The sequence below is a fragment of the Oncorhynchus clarkii genome, chromosome 13 (assembly GCF_045791955.1).
Source record: "Oncorhynchus clarkii lewisi isolate Uvic-CL-2024 chromosome 13, UVic_Ocla_1.0, whole genome shotgun sequence".
Lineage (NCBI taxonomy): Eukaryota > Metazoa > Chordata > Actinopteri > Salmoniformes > Salmonidae > Oncorhynchus > Oncorhynchus clarkii.
In genome coordinates, this window is record NC_092159.1 from 25,201,666 (window position 1) to 25,221,950 (window position 20,285).

Below are 20,285 nucleotides of genomic sequence, written 5' to 3' on the forward strand. Positions count from 1 at the left end.
TAATCATCAGGCCAACTGGACCGTTTTGTGTTATTATAACTTTTGGGGCAACCTAATGAATGTTCTGGAAACATGCACAGAACCAGTTTTGGTTTGCTGGGTTGACTGTCATTTTTGTCATATCATTACAGTTGCTCCCATTCTCCAGCACCCCAGCTCCAGCACTCAGTGGCTTTCTTCAGCGTGTTTCTTTGGAGGCTGTGCTGTAGTCAGTGGGATTTATAAGTAATCAGAGGCAGAATGGCCATAGTGGAATTCTGGCAAATGAGAGCTGGTCCATCTTTAGCCCAGTGGGCCTGTCTAAATCAGGGGTTTTGTGCAGAATTACCATTATTTGGCTAATATTGGGCTGATTTATGCTCCCAGTCAGTTATCAATTGATGAAGAATCAAGTTATGCAACGTGTACAGATTTCTTTGTTAATCATGCTTTCAAAATGACAAAATTGTGATTAGAGGAACCACAAGATATTTGAATCAGTGCACAGGCTATATTTTTCTTAGGTATGTGTTATGGGATTTTTATGAATAATGACTAAATTATGTATACATTTAGCTTAGAACTATAACTAAACAGAATACTACCCTGTCACTGTATGAATGTATGAATCTTATTATAATCATAACACTGAATATAATGTGTGTAGTTTTAGTCAAGAATTAGAACAAGGACTTTCTGTTCCTTGTTAGAAACTAATGGAGCTATCGTCAGACCGTCTGGAATACTGTGTTCCTTACAGGACATTCTGTCCCTACCCAGGGAGGGGAGAGACCTTGGGCTTGTAGTAGATTGTTTAACAGGCGGCAGACAATGTGAGAAGGCTTGTGAACTATATTTCCATTGTATCTGAGAGGAGGAGGGACATTTACGATGAAATGTGAGGTATATAAACCAATGTACATGGTATTATGACCAGAGCTCACGAGAATAAACTCTATTGGCTAATTTTGGTGGCTGGTCTCTGTCCATTTTATGCAAATAAGAACCTTACAAATTCTTAGAAATGGACAGTGTTTTAATTGAATTGGTTAATGAACACATAAGAACTAAATTCATCTAACAGTATGTTTGTAATTTTTTCATGTTATTGTTACCTCAATTTTTTTTTAAAGCCCCAAACATCCACTGACCCAAGGCTCATAACATGTTCTGGTAATCCCCACTGGGCATACACTAGTTGAATCAACGTTGTTTCCACATCATTTCAATGAAATTACATTAAACCAACATGGGATAGACATTGACTCAGTGGTTTAAAGTACTTAAGTAAAAACACTTTAAAGTACTACTTGAGTTGTTCTTTGGGGTATCTGTAGATTACTTTAGTATGTATATTTTTGACTACTTTTACTTCACTAAAGAAACAAATGTACTCTTTACTCCATACATTTTCCCTGACACCCAAAAGCACATTTTAGCAGGACAGGACAATTGTCAAGTTCACACACTTATCAAGAGAGCATCCCTGGTCATTCCTATTGCCTCTGATCTGGCAGACTCACTAAACACACATGCTTCATTTGTAAATTATGTCTAAATGTTGGAGTGTGCCCCTGGCTATCCGTCAATAAAAAAATCAAATGGAGCCTTCTGGTTTGCTTAATATAAGATATTTGAAATGATTTATACTTTTACTTTTGATAGTTAAGTGTATTTTAGCAATTACATTTACTTTTGATACTTAAGTATATTTAAAACCAAATACTTTTAGACTTTTACTCAAGTAGTATTTTAATGGGTGACTTTCACATTTACTTTAGTCATTTTCTATTAAGGTTTCTTTACTTTAACTCAAGTATGATAGTTGGGTACTTATCCCACCATGTTGTTGAATTGATGTCTGTACCCAGTGGGTAGCTTCTTTTACATATCTAATTTCGTACCACGGTCATCCCTCCAAATAATGACAACTTAATAATACATGTTGGGTTTCATTTCTTTGAGATTAAAATTGAATACTTAATTTAACAGAATTGTATTAATTAACACAAGCAAATCAGGTGTTGGCATATAGAAAATAATACACTGGAAACCAAAAGTCTTTATGATCATTTTATGTATTTTTGTTTGTGAAAGAAGGAAATGTTGTTACCAAGCAACAAAAGAGACATTTTCAACAAAATGGCATCTGTTAGATTTAAAATCCTTACTCGTGGTAGTTGGACAGTTGAAGGAGAATATGATGCTGTTGCCTAATGTCTGTAGGAGGCACTTGTTGTCCCAATATAAGGGATAACGGCTCAAATAATTCCTAGCACGCCATCTAGAGGTAATAGAAAGTAGCATATTTGTGAAGCTTATAGCAGAAGATAAGAGTTGAGAGAAAGAAGGAAAATGCTCTGTTAAACAGTTGTTTGCAAAGTACTCATAGTACTGTTAAGTGGTTGGTCACACTCAAAGTACTCATAGTACTGTTAAGTGGTTGGTCACACAAAGTACTCATAGTACTGTTAAGTGGTTGGTCACACTCAAAGTACTCATAGTACTGTTAAGTGGTTGGTCACACTCAAAGCACTCATAGTACTGTTAAGTGGTTGGTCACACTCAAAGTACTCAGAGGCTTGCAGCTTAGCACATTTCCATGGGAACTTCAGAGCCTTCCTGTAATACACAAATTAAAATGGTTATTATTTTGTTATTGTATATTTTTCTGTCAATAATACAGCTTGCTTCAAAGTTGTACAACGGTTTAAAATACTATTTACCGTACAAAAGTAACCATTTATGTTATTGCATTTTGAATGTCAAATTTCTATTGAATTAGATTGCATTAATTAAGGCCCAAACAACACCTCTTTTGTGCTGTCAGGGGGCTGCTTCACTCTAATTCATGTTTCATGGATCAAGATCAGTGTGGCATCAATGTCATTGTCCTCACTATTCACTAGTACTGGCAGTTAACTTACATCCAGGCACGAGACTTCACAAAGCAGGAAATGTCATCACGGATGTCATCATCAACGAAGGCTGGAAGGGCAGAAACACAGTCATACAGTCAGTACAGTTCCCGTCAATTACCTAAGGTCTTTGTGTGCACGTTGCAGGTATCTTAGCCCTGCACCTTGAAAATGTTCGCTAATGTAGGACTAAACAGAGTGAGTGTGATTACAGAGAAGTGAGAGGTTGATTACGAAACCCACTAGTTCTAATCTCTTGTCTTTGTTCATGACACAAGAATAATCCATCTGTTTGTTTGTCCATTCATTCATTTATTCATTCATATACGCAGGACTAGGTTGGTCACAAGGCTGGTGTTTAAGACAGACTTTAGGTCCAAACTGCAGATAACTGGACCAACCAAGTCAGAGTGAGAGCAGGAAATGGAGAGAGATAGAGCGAGATTATATATTTGGAAGTTTTAAAACAGCAGTACCTGGAGGTGTGTTGTTGAACACCAACGTAAGGGTTTGACATGATCACAAGCCTGACGTTCATTCATTCACTCACTCACTCATTCTTTCATACATACATGTACTGTACATACATACATGCAGGCATTTGTTGACATTCTGCTAAACAGGCTGAGGAAGGAAAGATGCTTGTACTCACAGCTGCACTCTGTCTTACAGAGATTGAGAGAGCGAGTGGTGTTGGAGGAGACGCAGGCGAGGCGATTGCTCAGCTGGAAGAGACCGAAAAAGCTGAAGGACAGGGTCTTGATCGGCTTGAATGGCTTGCGCTTCGATTTATGTGGCGGTGGCTTGCGGCTCTGTCCGGGACCTCTGAACTGCTTTGGGATGTATCTCTTCTTCCTGTTCCCCTCTCTCTCTTTCGGTTCCTCTCCTACTTGCTCGTCCAGCTCCGCCTCTAACTCTTCCAGGTTCTCCTCGTCTAGCTCATCCTCGTCAACCTCGTCTTCATCACCCTCATCCTCATAGCCGCGAAACTCTTCCACCTCAGCCGCTTTGCTTTCTTGCGCCTCAACTTTGTCATGTTCTTCCTTATCACCAGCGGACTCCTCAGCCTCACGCTTGTTCCTTCCTATCGCGGGACTCCCTGGTCTCGTCCTCTTCCCTTCGGGCCTCTCGGATCTTGGGCTCACTCCCTCTGTTTTCCCGGTAGGTTTGGGTTTCATTCCCCCAGGCTTTCCTGTAGGTCTAGGCTTGTCCTCTTCTCCCTCAGAACTGACTCGATCTTCCTTTGACTCAACATCTCTACCTGGACGTTTGTGCCCAAACAGTCTCACAGGTCTCCTGCTGGTGGGGCGCCTTTTGGATTTATGCAGGAAAGGTTTGCGCAGGACAAGGTTGGTCACAAGGCTGGTGTTTAAACCAGACTTTAGGTCCAAACTGCAGATAACTGGACCAACCAAGTCACATTGAGAGCAGGAAGAGAATAGAGATAGAGATTATATATTTGGAAGTTTTAAAGGGGAAGTTCAGTATTTTACAACTTGATTTTTCCTCACCCTGAAAGTAGTCTATAAGATAAAACAAAACATGGATTACAGTTTGTCTTTAAACAGCCACTACAAACTTCAGCTAACCTTAGGCACCGCTGGCTAGGGGCAATCATGCAATGTTTTTTTTTAAATGGCCAAATCACCTTTAATGAACTTTATACTCAAATATTGAGTTTATTTCATTTGATTTGGCCATTCAATTTGGTAAATTGCCCCCATTGATTTTAGCTGAAGTTTGTAGTGGCTCTTTAAAGAAAATGGCCCATAGACTACTAGGGTGACGACCCCTTTAACATTAAGTTGTAAAATATTGAACTTCTCCTTCAACTAAATTTGAGACCTTTTTCAGTGACATTGATGTTTTATGCTCTCACACCACCTTTAAGTCATCTCTCGAAACTCAAACAAACACAATAGGCCTACATAGAATTCACAACCCACTTTTGGCCAAGGCGTCGTCCAGTTCGACTCCCTTTGCTGCAATTTTCTCAGTCAGATTGAATTGGTCAGCAGCCTCTGTCAGTTTGGGCTTCAGCTCACATTTGGAGAGAAGCAGCCCCTCAGACAGGCTGGGAACCAGGGCTGCTACAGCCAACACCACCAGCAGCTCCAGCTTCATGTTGTCTTTGGGTGATCTGTTTAGAATGGTATGGAAAGATATAGGATAAAAATATACATGATTATCCTACAAAGAGAAGCTGTAAGGCTGTTCTGAAGAGTTGAAGAGTTCCATTCCAAAACGCTATACAGCACATTCGGAAAGTACTCAGACCCCTTCCCTTTTTCCACATTTTGTTACAGCCTTTCCCTCAATCTATACACAATACCCCATAATGCCAAAGCGAAAACACGTTTTTAGACATTTTTGCAAATGTATTATGAATAATAAACAGCAATACCTTATTTACATAAGTATTCTGACCCTTTGCAATGAGACTCGAAATTGAGCTCAGGTGCATCCTGTTAACATTGATCATTCTTTGAGATGTTTCTACAACTTGATTGGAGTCCACCGGTGGGAAATTCAATCAATTGGACATGATTTGGAAAGGCACACACCTGTCTATATAAGATCTCACAGTTGACAGTGCATGTTAGAGCAAAAAAATAAACCATGAGGTCGAAGGAATTGTCCGTAGAGCGCCGAGACAGGATTGTGTGGAGGCACAGATCTGGTAAATGGTACCAAAAAATGTCTGCAGCATTGAAGGTCCCCAAGACCACAGTGGCCTCGATCATTCTTAAATGGAAGAAGTTTGGAACCACCAAGACCCTTCCTAGAGCTGGCCCCCCTGCCAAACTGAGCAATCGGGGAGAAGGGCCTTGGTCAGGGATGTGACCAAGAACCCGATGGTCACTCTGACAGATCCCCAGAGTTCCTCTGTGGAGATGGGAGACGTACGTCTGGAGGAAACCAGGCACCGCTCATCACCTGGCCAATACCATCCCTAAGGTGAAGCATGGTGGTGGAAGCATCATGCTGTGGGGATGTTTTTCAGCGGCAGGGGCTGGCGGACTAGTCATGATCGAGGGAAAAATGAATGGAGCAAAGTACAGAGAGATCCTTGATGAAAACTTGCTCCAGAGTGCTCAGGACCTCAGACTGGGGCGAAGGTTCACCTTCCAACACGACAACAACCCTAAGCACACAGTCAAGACAACGCAGGAGTGGCTTCGGGACAAGTCTCTGAATGTCTTTGAGTGGCCCAGCCAAGAGCCCGGACTTGAACCCGATCGAACATCTCCGGAGAGACCTGAAAATAGCTGTGCAGCGACACTCCCCATCTAACTTGATAGAGCTTGAGAGGATCTGTAGAGAAGAATGTGAGAAACTCCCCAAATACAGGTGTGCCAAGCCTGTAACGTCATACCCAAGAAGACTCGAGGCTGTAATGGCTGCCAAAGGTGCTTCAACAAAGTACTGAGTAAAATGTTCTGAATACTTATGTAAATGTGATTTTTCCATTTTAGTTTTTGTATCAATTTCTAAAACCTGTTTTTGCTTTGTCATGAGAACAAGGCTGTAACGTAACAAAATGTGTAAAAAGTCAAGGGATCTGAATACTTTCCGAATGCACTGTATAAACCAATTCTTCACATTTGTGTTTTTTCATCAGAAATGATTGCTTACAGTATATCAATTTTCTGAAATGTTGGTAAATTAGCTTTTATTGTTTAAAGAACTTGTGAAAAAGATGGAAGTTTTTTCACCATCTAATCATGGCGCGGTGTTCAATGACAGACGTGTATTTGTTTGAAATCTATCACTTGACGGTTTCATTTCAGAGAGGCAAATAATCATGTTTCGTTGCAAAATGCTATATATCCTTCTCACTCTCACAGGAATAAGTAGTACTGCTGGGGTTTTACAGTCAAATGTGATAAATAACTACATTTTTGTAATAAAGATCTGTACAAATTATATATTTGTGACGTCAAAATATAAAACAAACTAATAAATATGATAATAGGAGATCTGTATGTAAAATATTTACATTTGACCATTTAGCAGATGTTCTCATCCAGAGCGACTTACAGTTAGTGCATTCATCTTAATTAAGATAACTAGGGGAGACAACCACGTATCACAGTCAAATATACAGGATACCAACATTCCATTCCAGCTTAACAGTATGTAGCATTTTTGCAACAAAACCCATTTGAATACACATCTAAAATCTATTAATAAAAAATCTGAGAACAGTAATATTTTACACACACACGAAGGTACCTACAGGATATAATTTTGGAATGAAGCTCTTCAAGTTCATGAGAGGCTTTGCGTTGTTGTAGGCAAATAAGATGAAACCTGAGCAGATCATTTTGAGGATATTTCAACCAACACTCATGTATGTTTCAAAATGTATTGTCAATTGTACGCATAGTGTATTCCCCATAACCAATGTATTTCAAAGCTATCACCCGTGAGGGATGAAAACAACATATACTTTTTCATTTATTCTTGTATTTACATTCTAAAATGTATATTTATTTAGGTATTTACGTTTGTATATTTCTGAGCTAGCAAATCGGCGATGTTGTGAGACCTCAATTACCAAAACACACATTTTCTCAAAGTATTTCCATATTTCTCAAAGTACCTCTACAACCATAATATTGACTTTTTCACTGAACATTCAACATTCAATAACTCAATACAGGTCAAAACAATGAGTCCGTTCAATAAAAATGCCCTTACCAGTCGTTCAGGTAAGCGATGAACAGTGTTCAGTGGAAAATAACACAGCTGATCAAGCTGTACCTACTCCTCTGTGTCTGACAGATAACACATCAGAGTTTTTATACGGGAAGGATGGGTAGCAGGACGGGTAGCAGGACGGGTAGCCAGGTGAGCCAATTCTTCACATTTTGTTCTCAGGCCATTGGGTAATAACCCATCACGTCAGCAAAGTAATGGAAAGTACAGTATGTACACAGACACTGTAGATCTTAATTGCAAAGGTGGGAGTGAAGCTTAGGCGTTAAAGGGCAAGTCTGCGTTAGCATAATGAATGAGGAGAACAGTGACATGAAGATGATGCAAACTCTAACCATCACTTTAAACCAGGATTGGTAAGCAGTAGTGGGCTACACCTGACAGGATTCTTGTCATAATTGACTCCTCATTTTATCATTACTATCCATCTGTGTTTCTGGTTTAGGTTACTAACACTTTGGTCCATCCAAGACCAACTGTGACCTGTTCAAATGAACTTCACTTTAGCACAAAATCAAACATTCCACAAACACACGATCCGATGATAGTACTGTGTATTACACAACTGAACACAATGAAAACACGTTTGCAATGTGTACCACACTAAGCATACATGGTTAACCAGTTAGCTGGCATTTCTATTTTTTGTATAGTCATTGTGATCACCTGATTATGTCAATTACTGTGGGTGTCGAGATGAGAACTCAAGACTGGAGCTATAACAACGTGTAAAATGAGCCCCATCCTTCCTGCCATTTAACTCACAAAACCTTGAATGGAAAGCATAACCAATCAAGCAAGTACTTAAGATGCCATCCTCTTTTCTTTGTCTTTCTTTGCGTTTGATCAACAAAGTGTTGAGAAATGTGATTCTGTATTCAGTAACCAAACACTATGGCCCCCTATACACTCAGATTGTACAAATGATGTGTAACTCACCAGAGACAACGGGTGTGTAAACATTTTTGTGCAGACAAACTCTCCATTGTATCACAAACACTGTCTCAAACGTGTTGTACAATCTGTGTGTACACGGCCTATTTTTCAGACAATCCAGGCTCATGTCTTCCTATCAGGTTCACTGGGTTTGCATAATGTCCTGAGCTGTTCAGAGAATTTGGGTAGTCGCTTGATAAAAGCACATATGTCACGTTTGCTTGTTGAATAGTTTAAGTCTTTGTTGTTACTCCTTTCTTTCTTCTTCTTTTTTTAAGTGCCAAACATTCAATGGCCCAAGGGCCATAACATTGTACTTCCTTATAGTTTTAATCTTTTGTTTCACACCAGTATCATCCCTCCAAATAATGATTGTTGCCCTAAATGAGTACCCGAAGAAACTTTGCAATGACAGGAATGTTTCGTTTTGTGACAACTTTGATTTGCTGTGGGAGTAACCAGCACTTTTTTTTAAAGAGACAGGATTCACCCTAACCGCAGGGCTTCCAGGATTATTTCCAGCAACATCGCAAACTGTTTTAGAGACTGACAGACAGGGTCTGGTAGTGCTCCAGTCCCAGCAACATCAAACTGTTTTAGAGACTGACAGACAGGGTCTGGTAGTGCTCCAGTCCCAGCAACATCAAACTGTTTTAGAAACTGACAGACAGGGTCTGGTAGTGCTCCAGTCCCAGCAACATCAAACTGTTTTAGAGACTGACAGACAGGGTCTGGTAGTGCTCCAGTCCCAGCAACATCAAACTGTTTTAGAGACTGACAGACAGGGTCTGGTAGTGCTCCAGTCCCAGCAACATCAAACTGTTTTAGAGACTGACAGACAGGGCCTGGTAGTGCTCCAGTCCCAGCAACATCAAACTGTTTTAGAGACTGACAGACAGGGTCTGGTAGTGCTCCAGTCCTCCCTGGCAGACTAAGAAACAGAAGACTTGGAAACCATATCAACTCCCGTAGAAATGGCTCTATGGTTATTGTGAGCAGTGGCGGATTTAGGTGTAGGCGACATGGGCATCTTGCCGGGGGTGGCAGGGGGCGCCCGCACAAAAGAAAAATCGGAATGGTGTCATTTGCGCCATCGGTTTTCTATCGCTCATTTGCGCGTCACGTCAATGATATCATGTCACCGTGTGGGACTGTGGGTCAATTAACCTTGTCGGAGTGGGCACCCTGATTCTAGTTTGTGAGCTAGGCAGGCTACTGCCTGGGAAGATCTCCCACTCAGAAGTACAAGATGGGGAGGGGGGCGAGGGTAGGTTGACCTCAGGTCACCCTACTGGAAGCCCGAGGTAGGGGGAGTGGGGGCATCTATCAAATAGCGCACCTCTAACTTTGTACAGTACTAATGCAATTAGTAAAATCAGTCACACTACGAAATGCTACCAAATAAACCACAATTCATTCATAATACTGTGAATATATAGTTTCACAGGCATATTGCTTTTTCTGGTTTGTGCCGAAATCATTAAGAATAATATAAAACCAGTCTGCACACCACTAAGGTAAATTGGTTTAGTCTTGGGAGGGAGCCATACAAGCTAGAACCGCCACTGATTGTGAGTAACCTAAATTATGTTCCTCTAAATCCGCCTTCTACAGAGTTTATACAAACTGTCATCTCCTACCATTCTGATAGATTGGAGACTTTCAGAGAACATGGTTGTAACGTACATTTATTTGTCGTTACATTGGTTACCTTGAGACTGATGCCCTAGTGGCAGAGTGGCCCACACATTGAATGTGGCGCTTTCAAATATTAGAGCAATCACTAGAAAACCATTATTGTGAATGACCTCATTACCGAGTGCAAAGTTCATTGAATGTTTCTCACTGAAACATGGGTCTTCAGATTGTAGTGCCGCCCTTATTGAAGCCTCCCACGGACTACAGCTTTTCATACTCAGAAAAGGGAAAAAGGGTGGGGAGACAGCCACTATTTTTACTAATGCTCTCAGCTGCAAGGACATTTAGTTTGGCGACCGAGTCTTTTGAGTATCATGCCGGCTGAATGCATGACGCGGGATGGGAGCCTGTCGAGCCAACCGAGGAAAGAAAACCTCTCGAGCCAGCGAAGGCGTGGAAGTCTGACGAGCCAGCTGAGGCATCCCCAGTTCCTTAGGCAGCCGGACCCAGCGTCACCAAACAAAAACACTGGGAGAAGAGCAGCAAGTACAGAGAGTGAACATTTAATGGACACAAAACAAAAAACACGGACAGCATCTGGACCGGGAAACAAAGCATTAATGCTGACACAGGGATCAAACTGAGGAACAGACAGAGGGGTCAATCAGCAAAGTGAAGGAATCCAGGTGAGTCCAATGAAGCACGTAATGATGGGCAGCCTGGCGAGGGGGAGAGGGAACAGCCGTGACACTGATGAACATTGCCAAGGTGCAGCTGTTTCTCTCAGGCTGATACAGAGACACTCATCTATGCCTAGTCAAGCCTACTTGTGATGCTTTCCGGTCTGGGTGCCGTTGAGTTTTAAAATTCATTCTAAGATTCTATTGGTTTTGAAATCAATCCACGATTGTGCACCCCAATACATGCCAGTTATGAACCCAGTAGGTCCTTGATGTCATCTGGCACTGGTCTTTTAACTATCCCAAAGCCTAGGACCAAGAGACATGGCGAGGCAGCCTTTGGTTACTATGCCCCCAGCCTCTGGAATAGCCTGCCAGAGGACCTGATGGGGCCGAAACTGAACATATTTAAAGGGGATCTATAAACATATTTTGGTTCTGCTTTTCATCCTTTAGTTTTTGTTATTATTTAGTTTATTCTCTTGTGTAGCAAATATTTATGTTTTTAATTTGTTTTTTTTCTGTTAAGCACATTGTGCTGCATCCATGTCTGGAATGTGTTTTATAAATAAAGAGTGATTTGATTAACGGTTGCTGAGATTTTGGGATTTAATTACACTTTTGGACTTTCATAAATGTACTGACACCTACTCATTCAAGGGTTTCTTTATTTTTTACATTGTAGAATAATAGTGAAGATATCAAAACTATGAAATAACATATGGAATCATGCAGTAACCAAAAAAAGTGTGAAGAAAATTAAAAGTAGCCACCCTTTGCCTTGATGACAGCTTTGCACACTCTTGGCATTCTCTCAACCAGCTTCATGAGGTAGTCACCTGGAATCCATTACACTCTGATGTAAAGGACCAAATCAAGAGATGAAAAGAGAGGTAGTGAAGTAGCTCTAGTCCAGCGCGTTACGTGTGGCTTGCTGATTCTGAGATTCTCAAGCATAAGCAAACCGCACGTAACACCATGGTTCCAGAGCTAGTAGTGAAGCAGCACTGACTGTAGAGGTGGAATGTCTGGAGGTCGAAACTCCTCGGGGAGTCTTCATAGTGTTCACGTTAAGGCTACGGAGAGTAATCCAAGGATGCAAACTTTACTCTGCGGGGTAAAAACAGATGTTACAGAATGGAATAGAGTAACAGAGTTCAGTGTTTTGAATAAGACGTCTCAAGTTGCTTTACATAGAACTATATACCACTGCCTTCAAAATAGATTTTACACCCCTTGACTTTCACACAAACGTGTTACAGCCGGAATTTAAAATGATTAAGATGATATTATAGGCATGTTTGTAAATTCAATCTGGAGTGCCAGAGTGCGCTCCGGACGTTTTTAAATTCAGAGCGTTTTTCTCTCTGAGCGTTCAGAACGCTGAGCGTTCAGAACGCACACTGGGCGCTCTGGCTGAGGAGTTGTGTTGGTCCAAGCGTTCTGACCCCACAACGGTAGTCAAGCACCCAAGCTAACTAGCTAACGTTGGCTACCTTGGTAGTTACTTTCAGACACAAATGCTAGAACACCTCACTCACCCTAGCAGAGCTGGTTAGGCTGTTTTCATGTTATCCAGAGCGTTGATGACTAACTCTGCTGCTGGCAATAATTTAATTACGTTTTTTTTGCGACATTTACTAACAGGCCATATTCAACGGGTGTTGAGCCTTTGTAAAATCATCAGTTATTCTGCACGTGATGAACATGAGGGAAGACCAACCTGGTATCAAGCGCAGGGAGCAACAAGTGTTTATTGCAAAGGACCACAGGAGGAGGCAGGTAGCTGGGTCCAGGGGCAGGCAGAAGGTCATACACAGGGGATCCAAAAGGGCAACAGTTACAGGCAGGGAAAAGGCTAGTAACGTAGTCCGGGAGATCAGGAAATCGGTAGATAACAGGAAATCCGATAGGCTAAAGTACAGGCAGGGAATAGGCAAAAGTCATTGTTAATAAGGCAGCCAAAACCTATCATACACAGGCGGGGGAACCAACGCTCTGAAAGACGTGTTACAAAAACAATATCTCACAATGATGGGGTGCAAAGAACTGAACTAAATACTGTGTGATAATGGCATACAGGTGATCAGAATTCAGGTGATTGGGATCTGGAGAGTAAGCTGCGTTCAGTGGATCTACGTGTTTGAGGGTGTGAGTTGAAAGCAGACTTTACAGCACTGGTACACTCAAACAAGAGTCCTCTGAAAGCAGAGTTCAGTAGATAGCCAGAGTGAATTTACGAACTCACCGTTTGTGTCACTGGTCTACACACAATACCCCATAATGTCAAAGTGGAATTAGTAAAAAATGAAAGGGCGAAAGGTTTTGAGTCAATAAGTATTCAACCCCTTTGTTATGGCAAGGCTAAAGAAGTTCAGGAGTAAAAATGTGCTGAACAAATCACATAATAAGTTGCATAGACTCACTGTGTGCAATAATAGTGTTTAGCATGATTTTTGAATGACTACCTCAACTCTGTACCCCCCCCCCCCCCCCCCCCCCCCCCCCACACACACACACACACACACAATTATCTATAAGGTCCCTCAGTCGACCAGTGAATTTGAAACAGATTCAACCACAAAGACCAAGGAGGTTTTCAAATGCCCCGCAAAGGGCACCTATTGGTAAATGGGTAAAACAAAAAAAACAGACATAGATCCCTTTGAGCATGGTGAAGTTGTTTATTACATTTTGGATGGTGCATCAATACACCCATCCACTACAACTAGTCACTTGCCAGAGAGGAAGGACACTGCTCAGGGATTTCACCATGAGGCCAATGGTGATTTTAAAACAGTTAGAGTTTAACGGCTGTGACAGGAGATAACTGAGGATGGATCAACAACAGTGTAGTTACTCCATAGTACTAACCTAAATGATAGAGTGAAAATGAAGCCTGTACAGAATACAAATATTTCAAAACATGCATCCTGTTTGCAGTAAGGCACTATAAAACTGAAAAAAACATGGGCAAAGAAATTAACTTATTGTCCTGAATATAAAGTGTTATGTTTGGGGCAAATCCAACACATCACTGAGAACAACTCTTTAAGGACTTGGGAGTATTTTAGGATAAAAATAAAAGGAATAGAGCTAGGCACAGGGAAAATCCTAGAGGAAAACCTGGTTCAGTCTGCTTTCCAACAGACACAATCACCTTTCAGCAGGACAATAACATGAAACATAAAGCCAAATATACACTGGAGTTGCCTACCAAGATGACATTAAAAGTTCCTGAGTGGCCTAGTTACAGTTTTGAACTAAATAGGCTTGTAAGTCTATGGCGAGACTTGAAAATGGCTGTCTAGCAATGATCAACAACCAACTTGACAGTTTAATAAAAAAAAAATGTCACCTTTATTTAACCAGGTAGGTTAGTTGAGAACAAGTTCTCATTTACAACTGTGACCTGGCCAAGATAAAGCAAAGCAGTATGAACAGACAGCAACACAGAGTTACACATGGAGTAAACAATAAACAAGTCAATAACACAGTAGGAAAAAAAAAAAGGAAAAAAAGGATATACATCTATATACATTGTGTGCAAAAGGCATGAGGAGGTAGGCGAATAATTACAATTTTAGCAGATTAACACTGGAGTGATAAATTATCAGATGGCAATGTGCAGGTAGAGATACTGGTGTGCAAAAGAGCAGAAAAGTAAATAAATAAAAACAGTATGGGGATGAGGTAGGTAAATTGGGTGGGCTATTTACCGATGGACGATGTACAGCTGCAGCGATCGGTTAGCTGCTCAGATAGCAGATGTTTAAAGTTGGTGAGGGAGATAAGTCTCCAACTTCAACAATTTTTGCAATTCGTTCCAGTCACAGGCAGCAGAGAACTGGAAGGAAAGGCGGCCAAATGAGGTGTTGGCTTTAAGGATGATCAGTGAGATACACCTGCTGGAGCGCGTGCTACGGGTGGGTGTTGCCATCGTGACCACTCAACTGAGATAAGGCGGAGCTTTACCTAGCATGGACTTGTAGATGACCTGGAGCCAGTGGGTCTGGCAACGAATATGTAGCGAGGGCCAGCCGACTAGAGCATACAGGTCGCAGTGGTGGGTGGTATAAGGAGCTTTGGTAACAAAATGGCTGGCACTGTGATAAACTGCATCCAGTTAGCTGAGTAGAGTATTGGAAGCCATTTTGTAGATGACATTGCCGAAGTCGAGGATCGGTAGGATAGTCAGTTTTACTAGGGTAAGTTTGGGGGCGTGAGTGAAGGAGGCTTTGTTGCGAAATAGAAAGCCGATTCTAGATTTGATTTTGGATTGGAGATGTTTGATATGAGTCTGGAAGGAGAGTTTACAGTCTAGCCAGACACCTAGGTACTTATAGATGTCCACATATTCTAGGTCGGAACCATCCAGGGTGGTGATGCTAGTCGGGCGTGCGGGTGCAGGCAGCGAACGGTTGAAAAGCATCCATTTGGTTTTACTAGCGTTTAAGAGCAGTTGGAGGCCACGGAAGGAGTGTTGTATGGCGTTGAAGCTCGTTTGGAGGTTAGATAGCACAGTGTCCAAGGAAGGGCCTGAAGTATACAGAATGGTGTCGTCTGCATAGAGGTGGATCAGGGAATCGCCCGCAGCAAGAGCAACATCATTGATATATACAGAGAAAAGAGTCAGCCCGAGAATTGAACCCTGTGGCACCCCCATAGAGACGGCCAGAGGACCAGACAACATGCCCTCCTATTTGACACACTGAACTCTGTCTGCAAAGTAGTTGGTGAACCAGGCAAGGCAGTCATTAGAAAAACCGAGGCTACTGAGTCTGCCGATAAGAATATGGTGATTGACAGAGTCGAAAGCCTTGGCCAGGTCGATGAAGACGGCTGCACAGTACTGTCTTTTATCGATGGTGGATATGATATCGTTTAGTATCTTGAGCGTGGCTGAGGTGCACCCGTGACCGGCTCAGAAACCAGATTGCACAGCGGAGAAGGTACGGTGGGATTCGAGATGGTCAGTGATCTGTTTGTTGACTTGGCTTTCGAAGACCTTAGATAGGCAGGGCAGGATGGATATAGGTCTGTAACAGTTTGGGTCCATGGTGTCTCCCCCTTTGAAGAGGGGGATGACCACGGCAGCTTTCCAGTCCTTGGGGATCCCAGACGCTATGAAAGAGAGGTTGAACAGGCTGCTAATAGGGGTTGCGACAATGGCGGCGGATAGTTTCAGAAATAGAGGGTCCAGATTGTCAATCCCAGCTGATTTGTACGGGTCCAGGTTTTGCAGCTCTTTCAGAACATCTGCTATCTGGATTTGGGTAAAGGAGAAGCTGGGGAGGCTTGGGCGAGTAGCTGCGGGGGTGGTGGGGGTGGAGCTGTTGGCCGAGGTTGGAGTAACCAAGAGGAAGGCATGGCCAGCCGTTGAGAAATGCTTGTTAAAGTTTTTGATTATCATGGATTTATCGGTGGTGACCGTGTTACCTAGCCACAGTGCAGTGGGCAGCTGGGAGGAGGTGCTCTTGTAGGATTTATTAAATAATGTGCAGGTATTGTACAATCCAAGTGTGTAAAACTCTTAGACATACCCAGAAAGACTCACAGCTGTAATCGCTGCCAAAGGTGATTCTACTTATGTAAATTAAATATTTCTGTATTTCCTTTTCAATACATTTGCTAAAGAAAAGGACGTTTTCACTATGTCGTTGTGTGTAGATGGGTGAGAAAAAAATATCTGTAATCCATTTTGAATTCAGGCTGTAACACCACAAAACATGGAATAAGTCAAGGGTATGAATACTTTCTGAGGGCACTGTAGAGCCTATACATTCAAGTTGCTAGCCACAGTATATACTGTATGTAGTAGGCTACATTACTTGTACAGTTTATTATGTAGCTACACAGTCGAGAACAAATCACGACATATGAACACACAAATCAACACAATAGAACCCTTCAGTCCCAAATGATAGTGTCTGGATGTCAATCAAATATTTACCGGAAATCTTTACACAGTGTCTTTGTTTATAAACCTTACACCGAGCCAACACACTTGTTATTCTGAAAAGTGATGAACGCATATCTACGTGGAGAGTCTACCTGGTAGTAGGCTAGTTGTAGATGTTCATATGGTACCACTACCCAATAGCAGTCCGAGTGAATGGTCGTGTCCCAAATGGCACCCTTTTCCCTTGTTGGGCCCTTGTCAAAAGTAGTGCACTATGTAGGGAATTAGGGTGCCATTTGGGCCGTAACGCCATGCAACCATGGGAAAAGAGCTACTGCGTAAAAACTGCAGTGTGATTTTAATCCACTGAGTCCAGTGTCTTGGTACTGTGATCCTGAGAGTGAACGATGTGGATTCTACCCAGCTGACCAGGGTACAGACCTCGCACATCCTTCCCCTGACATGGTACTCTGTAATTACAATGAGAAGAGTTCATTTCAGAGTAAAAGTAAGAATAACTAAGAGCAGAGTTAAGGTCAAAGACCATATGCATACATATTGCATGCAAGGTAGCAAGTTAAGGTCAATGTCAACATGTGCATATGCACACAACGCCAGATATTCAGCTCATGACTCAACAGGGAAGAATCCTCTGACCTAAATACAGTGCGGTAGCGAGCAGTATCAGCACACAGGTGTTTTCAAATGGACATGACTTCCTCATAACTACAGTATCATAGTGGTAGTTAGTTATTTCCTTCACACACTTCTGTGCAGGTACCCTTATGAACAGCTTTTAAAAAAGCCTACTTGTTAGAAGTTCTATCAAATATTTAATGTAAATGAAAAATGAATGTAAATATTTTTCGATACAATTTGTGGCTGTATTGTTTCTACAACTTAAAGCAATTAAACGTATTGCTGCCAGTTGTACAGTGTCTTGTTGAAAAAGAGTAAAACCATTCTCTCTCTCACATCAGTGTTGCTCCAGGTTGTCTTTTAAACGAGCCAGTCCCCCTACATTGTGTCTACCACCCTCAACCCTACCACCCTCAACCCTGCCACCCTCAACCCTACCACCCTCAACCCTGCCACCCTCAACCCTACCACTCTCAACCCTACCAACCTCAACTCTGCCACCCTCAACCCTGCCACCCTCAACCCTCAACCCTACCAACCTCAACCCTGCCACCCTCAACCCTGCCACCCTCAACCCTGCCACCCTCAACCCTACCACCCTCAACCCTGCCACCCTCAACCCTGCCACCCTCAACCCTACCACCCTCAACCCTGCCACCCTCAACCCTACCACCCTCAACCCTACCACCCTCAACCCTGCCACCCTCAACCCTACCACCCTCAACCCTACCAACCTCAACCCTGCCACCCTCAACCCTACCACCCTCAACCCTACCACCCTCAACCCTGCCACCCTCAACCCTACCACCCTCAACCCTACCACCCTCAACCCTGCCACCCTCAACCCTACCACCCTCAACCCTGCCACCCTCAACCCTGCCAACCTCAACCCTGCCAACCTCAACCCTGCCACCCTCAACCCTGCCACCCTCAACCCTACCACCCTCAACCCTACCAACCTCAACCCTGCCACCCTCAGCCCTACCACCCTCAACCCTGCCACCCTCAACCCTGCCACCCTCAACCCTGCCACCCTCAACCCTGCCACCCTCAACTCTGCTATCCAAGAGATGCTATAGCGGTTGATTGTATTCACAAAAATCAGCTACTAGGCATTTTAGAACTTTGGCTAGAACTCTTGAATCAACACAATTCTAAAGACGGTCAAAGGAATTTTGAAACCAACAGTAAGAAGTAGATGGTCAAAAAAGTTATAAATACAAAATAAACTTCTATATTGACCGGAAAACAAATTCATTATTCCACAACTGTTTTAACATAATCAGAATGAATCTAAATGTATATGTTCAATACAGGTTAGGTCTCTATCAACTGGTTATGTTAAATAGTGGCTAGGCCTATAATAATTTGTATTCCCTCCTATTAATGTAACCGTTCCGTAACCACAGACGCTGGGAGACGGGAAGCAAGTACAGGATGAGGATTTAATAATAAACAGCCATGAAACTAAACAAGAACAGAGTCTGGACAAGAGAGACAAAACAACATCAACGCCAACAGGGAAGTGAAACTGAGAAAGTGACAGATATAGGGGAGGCAATCAATGATGTGATGGAGTCCAGGTGAGTCCGATGAAGCCCTGGTGGGCGTAAAGGTGGTGACAGGTGTGCGTAATGATGAGCAGCCTGGCGACCTCGAGTGCCAGAGGGGGAGCGGGAGCAGACTTAAATTCTATCAGTCTTACCTGGTGCTTAGGGGTCAGAGAGAGAGGAGATGTGCTGCTCAATCTGTGTTCATATCAGAGCCCTCGGTCCTCTCTCTTCATATGGTAATGACTATATCCCAAATGGCATCCTATTCCTTATAAATGGCTTTTGACCAAGGTCAATAGGACTCTGGTCAAAAGTAGTGTGCTTTATAGGGAATAGGGTGCCATTGGGATGCACATCATACATACTGACTTGGCAGCACATTCTGCTTTAGTTACCAAGAGAGAGAAACCCAACCCTGCAGCAAACCAATGGCACTCAGCAAACTGACGCTGGGAGAAAGGGTCAACTCATTCACCACTTTAATCAAGAGGTTTCACGGAAACCAGTACAACTCGTAACCTACAAGTACTTGGATGAAAACTAATCTAGGCTGGTCTGCGTCCAAACTGACACCCAATTCCTTATATACTGTAGTGCTCAGTTGGGGGTGAGAGGGTTCTCTCATGTTGGATTCCTTCAGTTTTCCTTTAATAACACTAGAGGGTAGTGTTTCTCTTGAAACATCACCTCTGTCTCCTCTGTACAAGTAGCCGACTCTAAAGTCAATACTGTCTCCTTTTTATATGGGTGGAGGCACCACACCCTAAGTGCTATCAGTCAGGCCAAATAGAAAAGTTTTTCTAATCTTAAAATGTTGGCAGAATGCAAACACACCCATAGTCCAACATCACTGCTACCCTATATCAGACATGATCAGACAATGGCATGTTATTTCCAAACATGAGATGGAGATGGATATATATTTATTTTTTTATAGTTCAAATTTTCGGCAAATACAACAACCTATTTGAATAGATTCGTTGCAGGATCTTGTGATCTTGCTGTACCAGGAGTTGCATGTGTTCCTTGTCATGCTCCCATGAAGTAAGGCTAGACTGGTATGATACTCTTTAAACAAAGCCCCCATTCAGATAGTGAAAGATATGACCTGAATTAATAGGATTCCAAATGAATTAATTGGAAATAACAAATCCCTAACGTTTTATCAATAATCACAAATTCATCTCAATGGTTTGAACACTGTCGAATGTCTCAATGGCATTGTCATGACCAAGTGTAAACCTATACTGGATTGCATCTGTTCATACAAACGTACAAGCCAAGCGGGAAGAGGGACCAACAAAAGCCGGGGACCAAC

General features: G+C 42.4%; 1 protein-coding gene across 1 annotated transcript; it reads right to left on the minus strand.

Moving 5' to 3' along the window:
* Nucleotides 1–2,056: 2,056 nt before the first annotated feature.
* LOC139423854 (uncharacterized) lies at nt 2,057–7,730 on the minus strand. Its single transcript, XM_071175495.1, has 5 exons — nt 7,602–7,730; nt 4,844–5,037; nt 3,550–4,299; nt 2,907–2,967; nt 2,057–2,601 (listed from the first exon to the last, which is right to left on the minus strand). The coding sequence occupies exons 2-5, from the start codon at nt 5,019–5,021 to the stop codon at nt 2,478–2,480; spliced, it is 1,113 nt and encodes a 370-aa protein (XP_071031596.1). The 5' UTR covers nt 5,022–5,037; nt 7,602–7,730; the 3' UTR covers nt 2,057–2,477.
* Between the last annotated feature and the right edge of the window lie 12,555 nt (nt 7,731–20,285).

What these genes read in the sequence shown, in the direction of transcription:
- LOC139423854 (XM_071175495.1), bottom strand. Translation starts at nt 5,021, where the DNA reads ATGAAGCTGGAGCTGCTGGTGGTGTTGGCTGTAGCAGCCCTGGTTCCC. An exon ending in CTGTAAGACAGAGTGCAGCT is followed by an intron (nt 2,968 to 3,549) that starts GTGAGTACAAGC and finishes CTGCCCTTCCAG; the next exon opens with CCTTCGTTGATGATGACATC. An exon ending in GTGAAGTCTCGTGCCTGGAT is followed by an intron (nt 2,602 to 2,906) that starts GTAAGTTAACTG and finishes TGTGTATTACAG; the next exon opens with GAAGGCTCTGAAGTTCCCAT.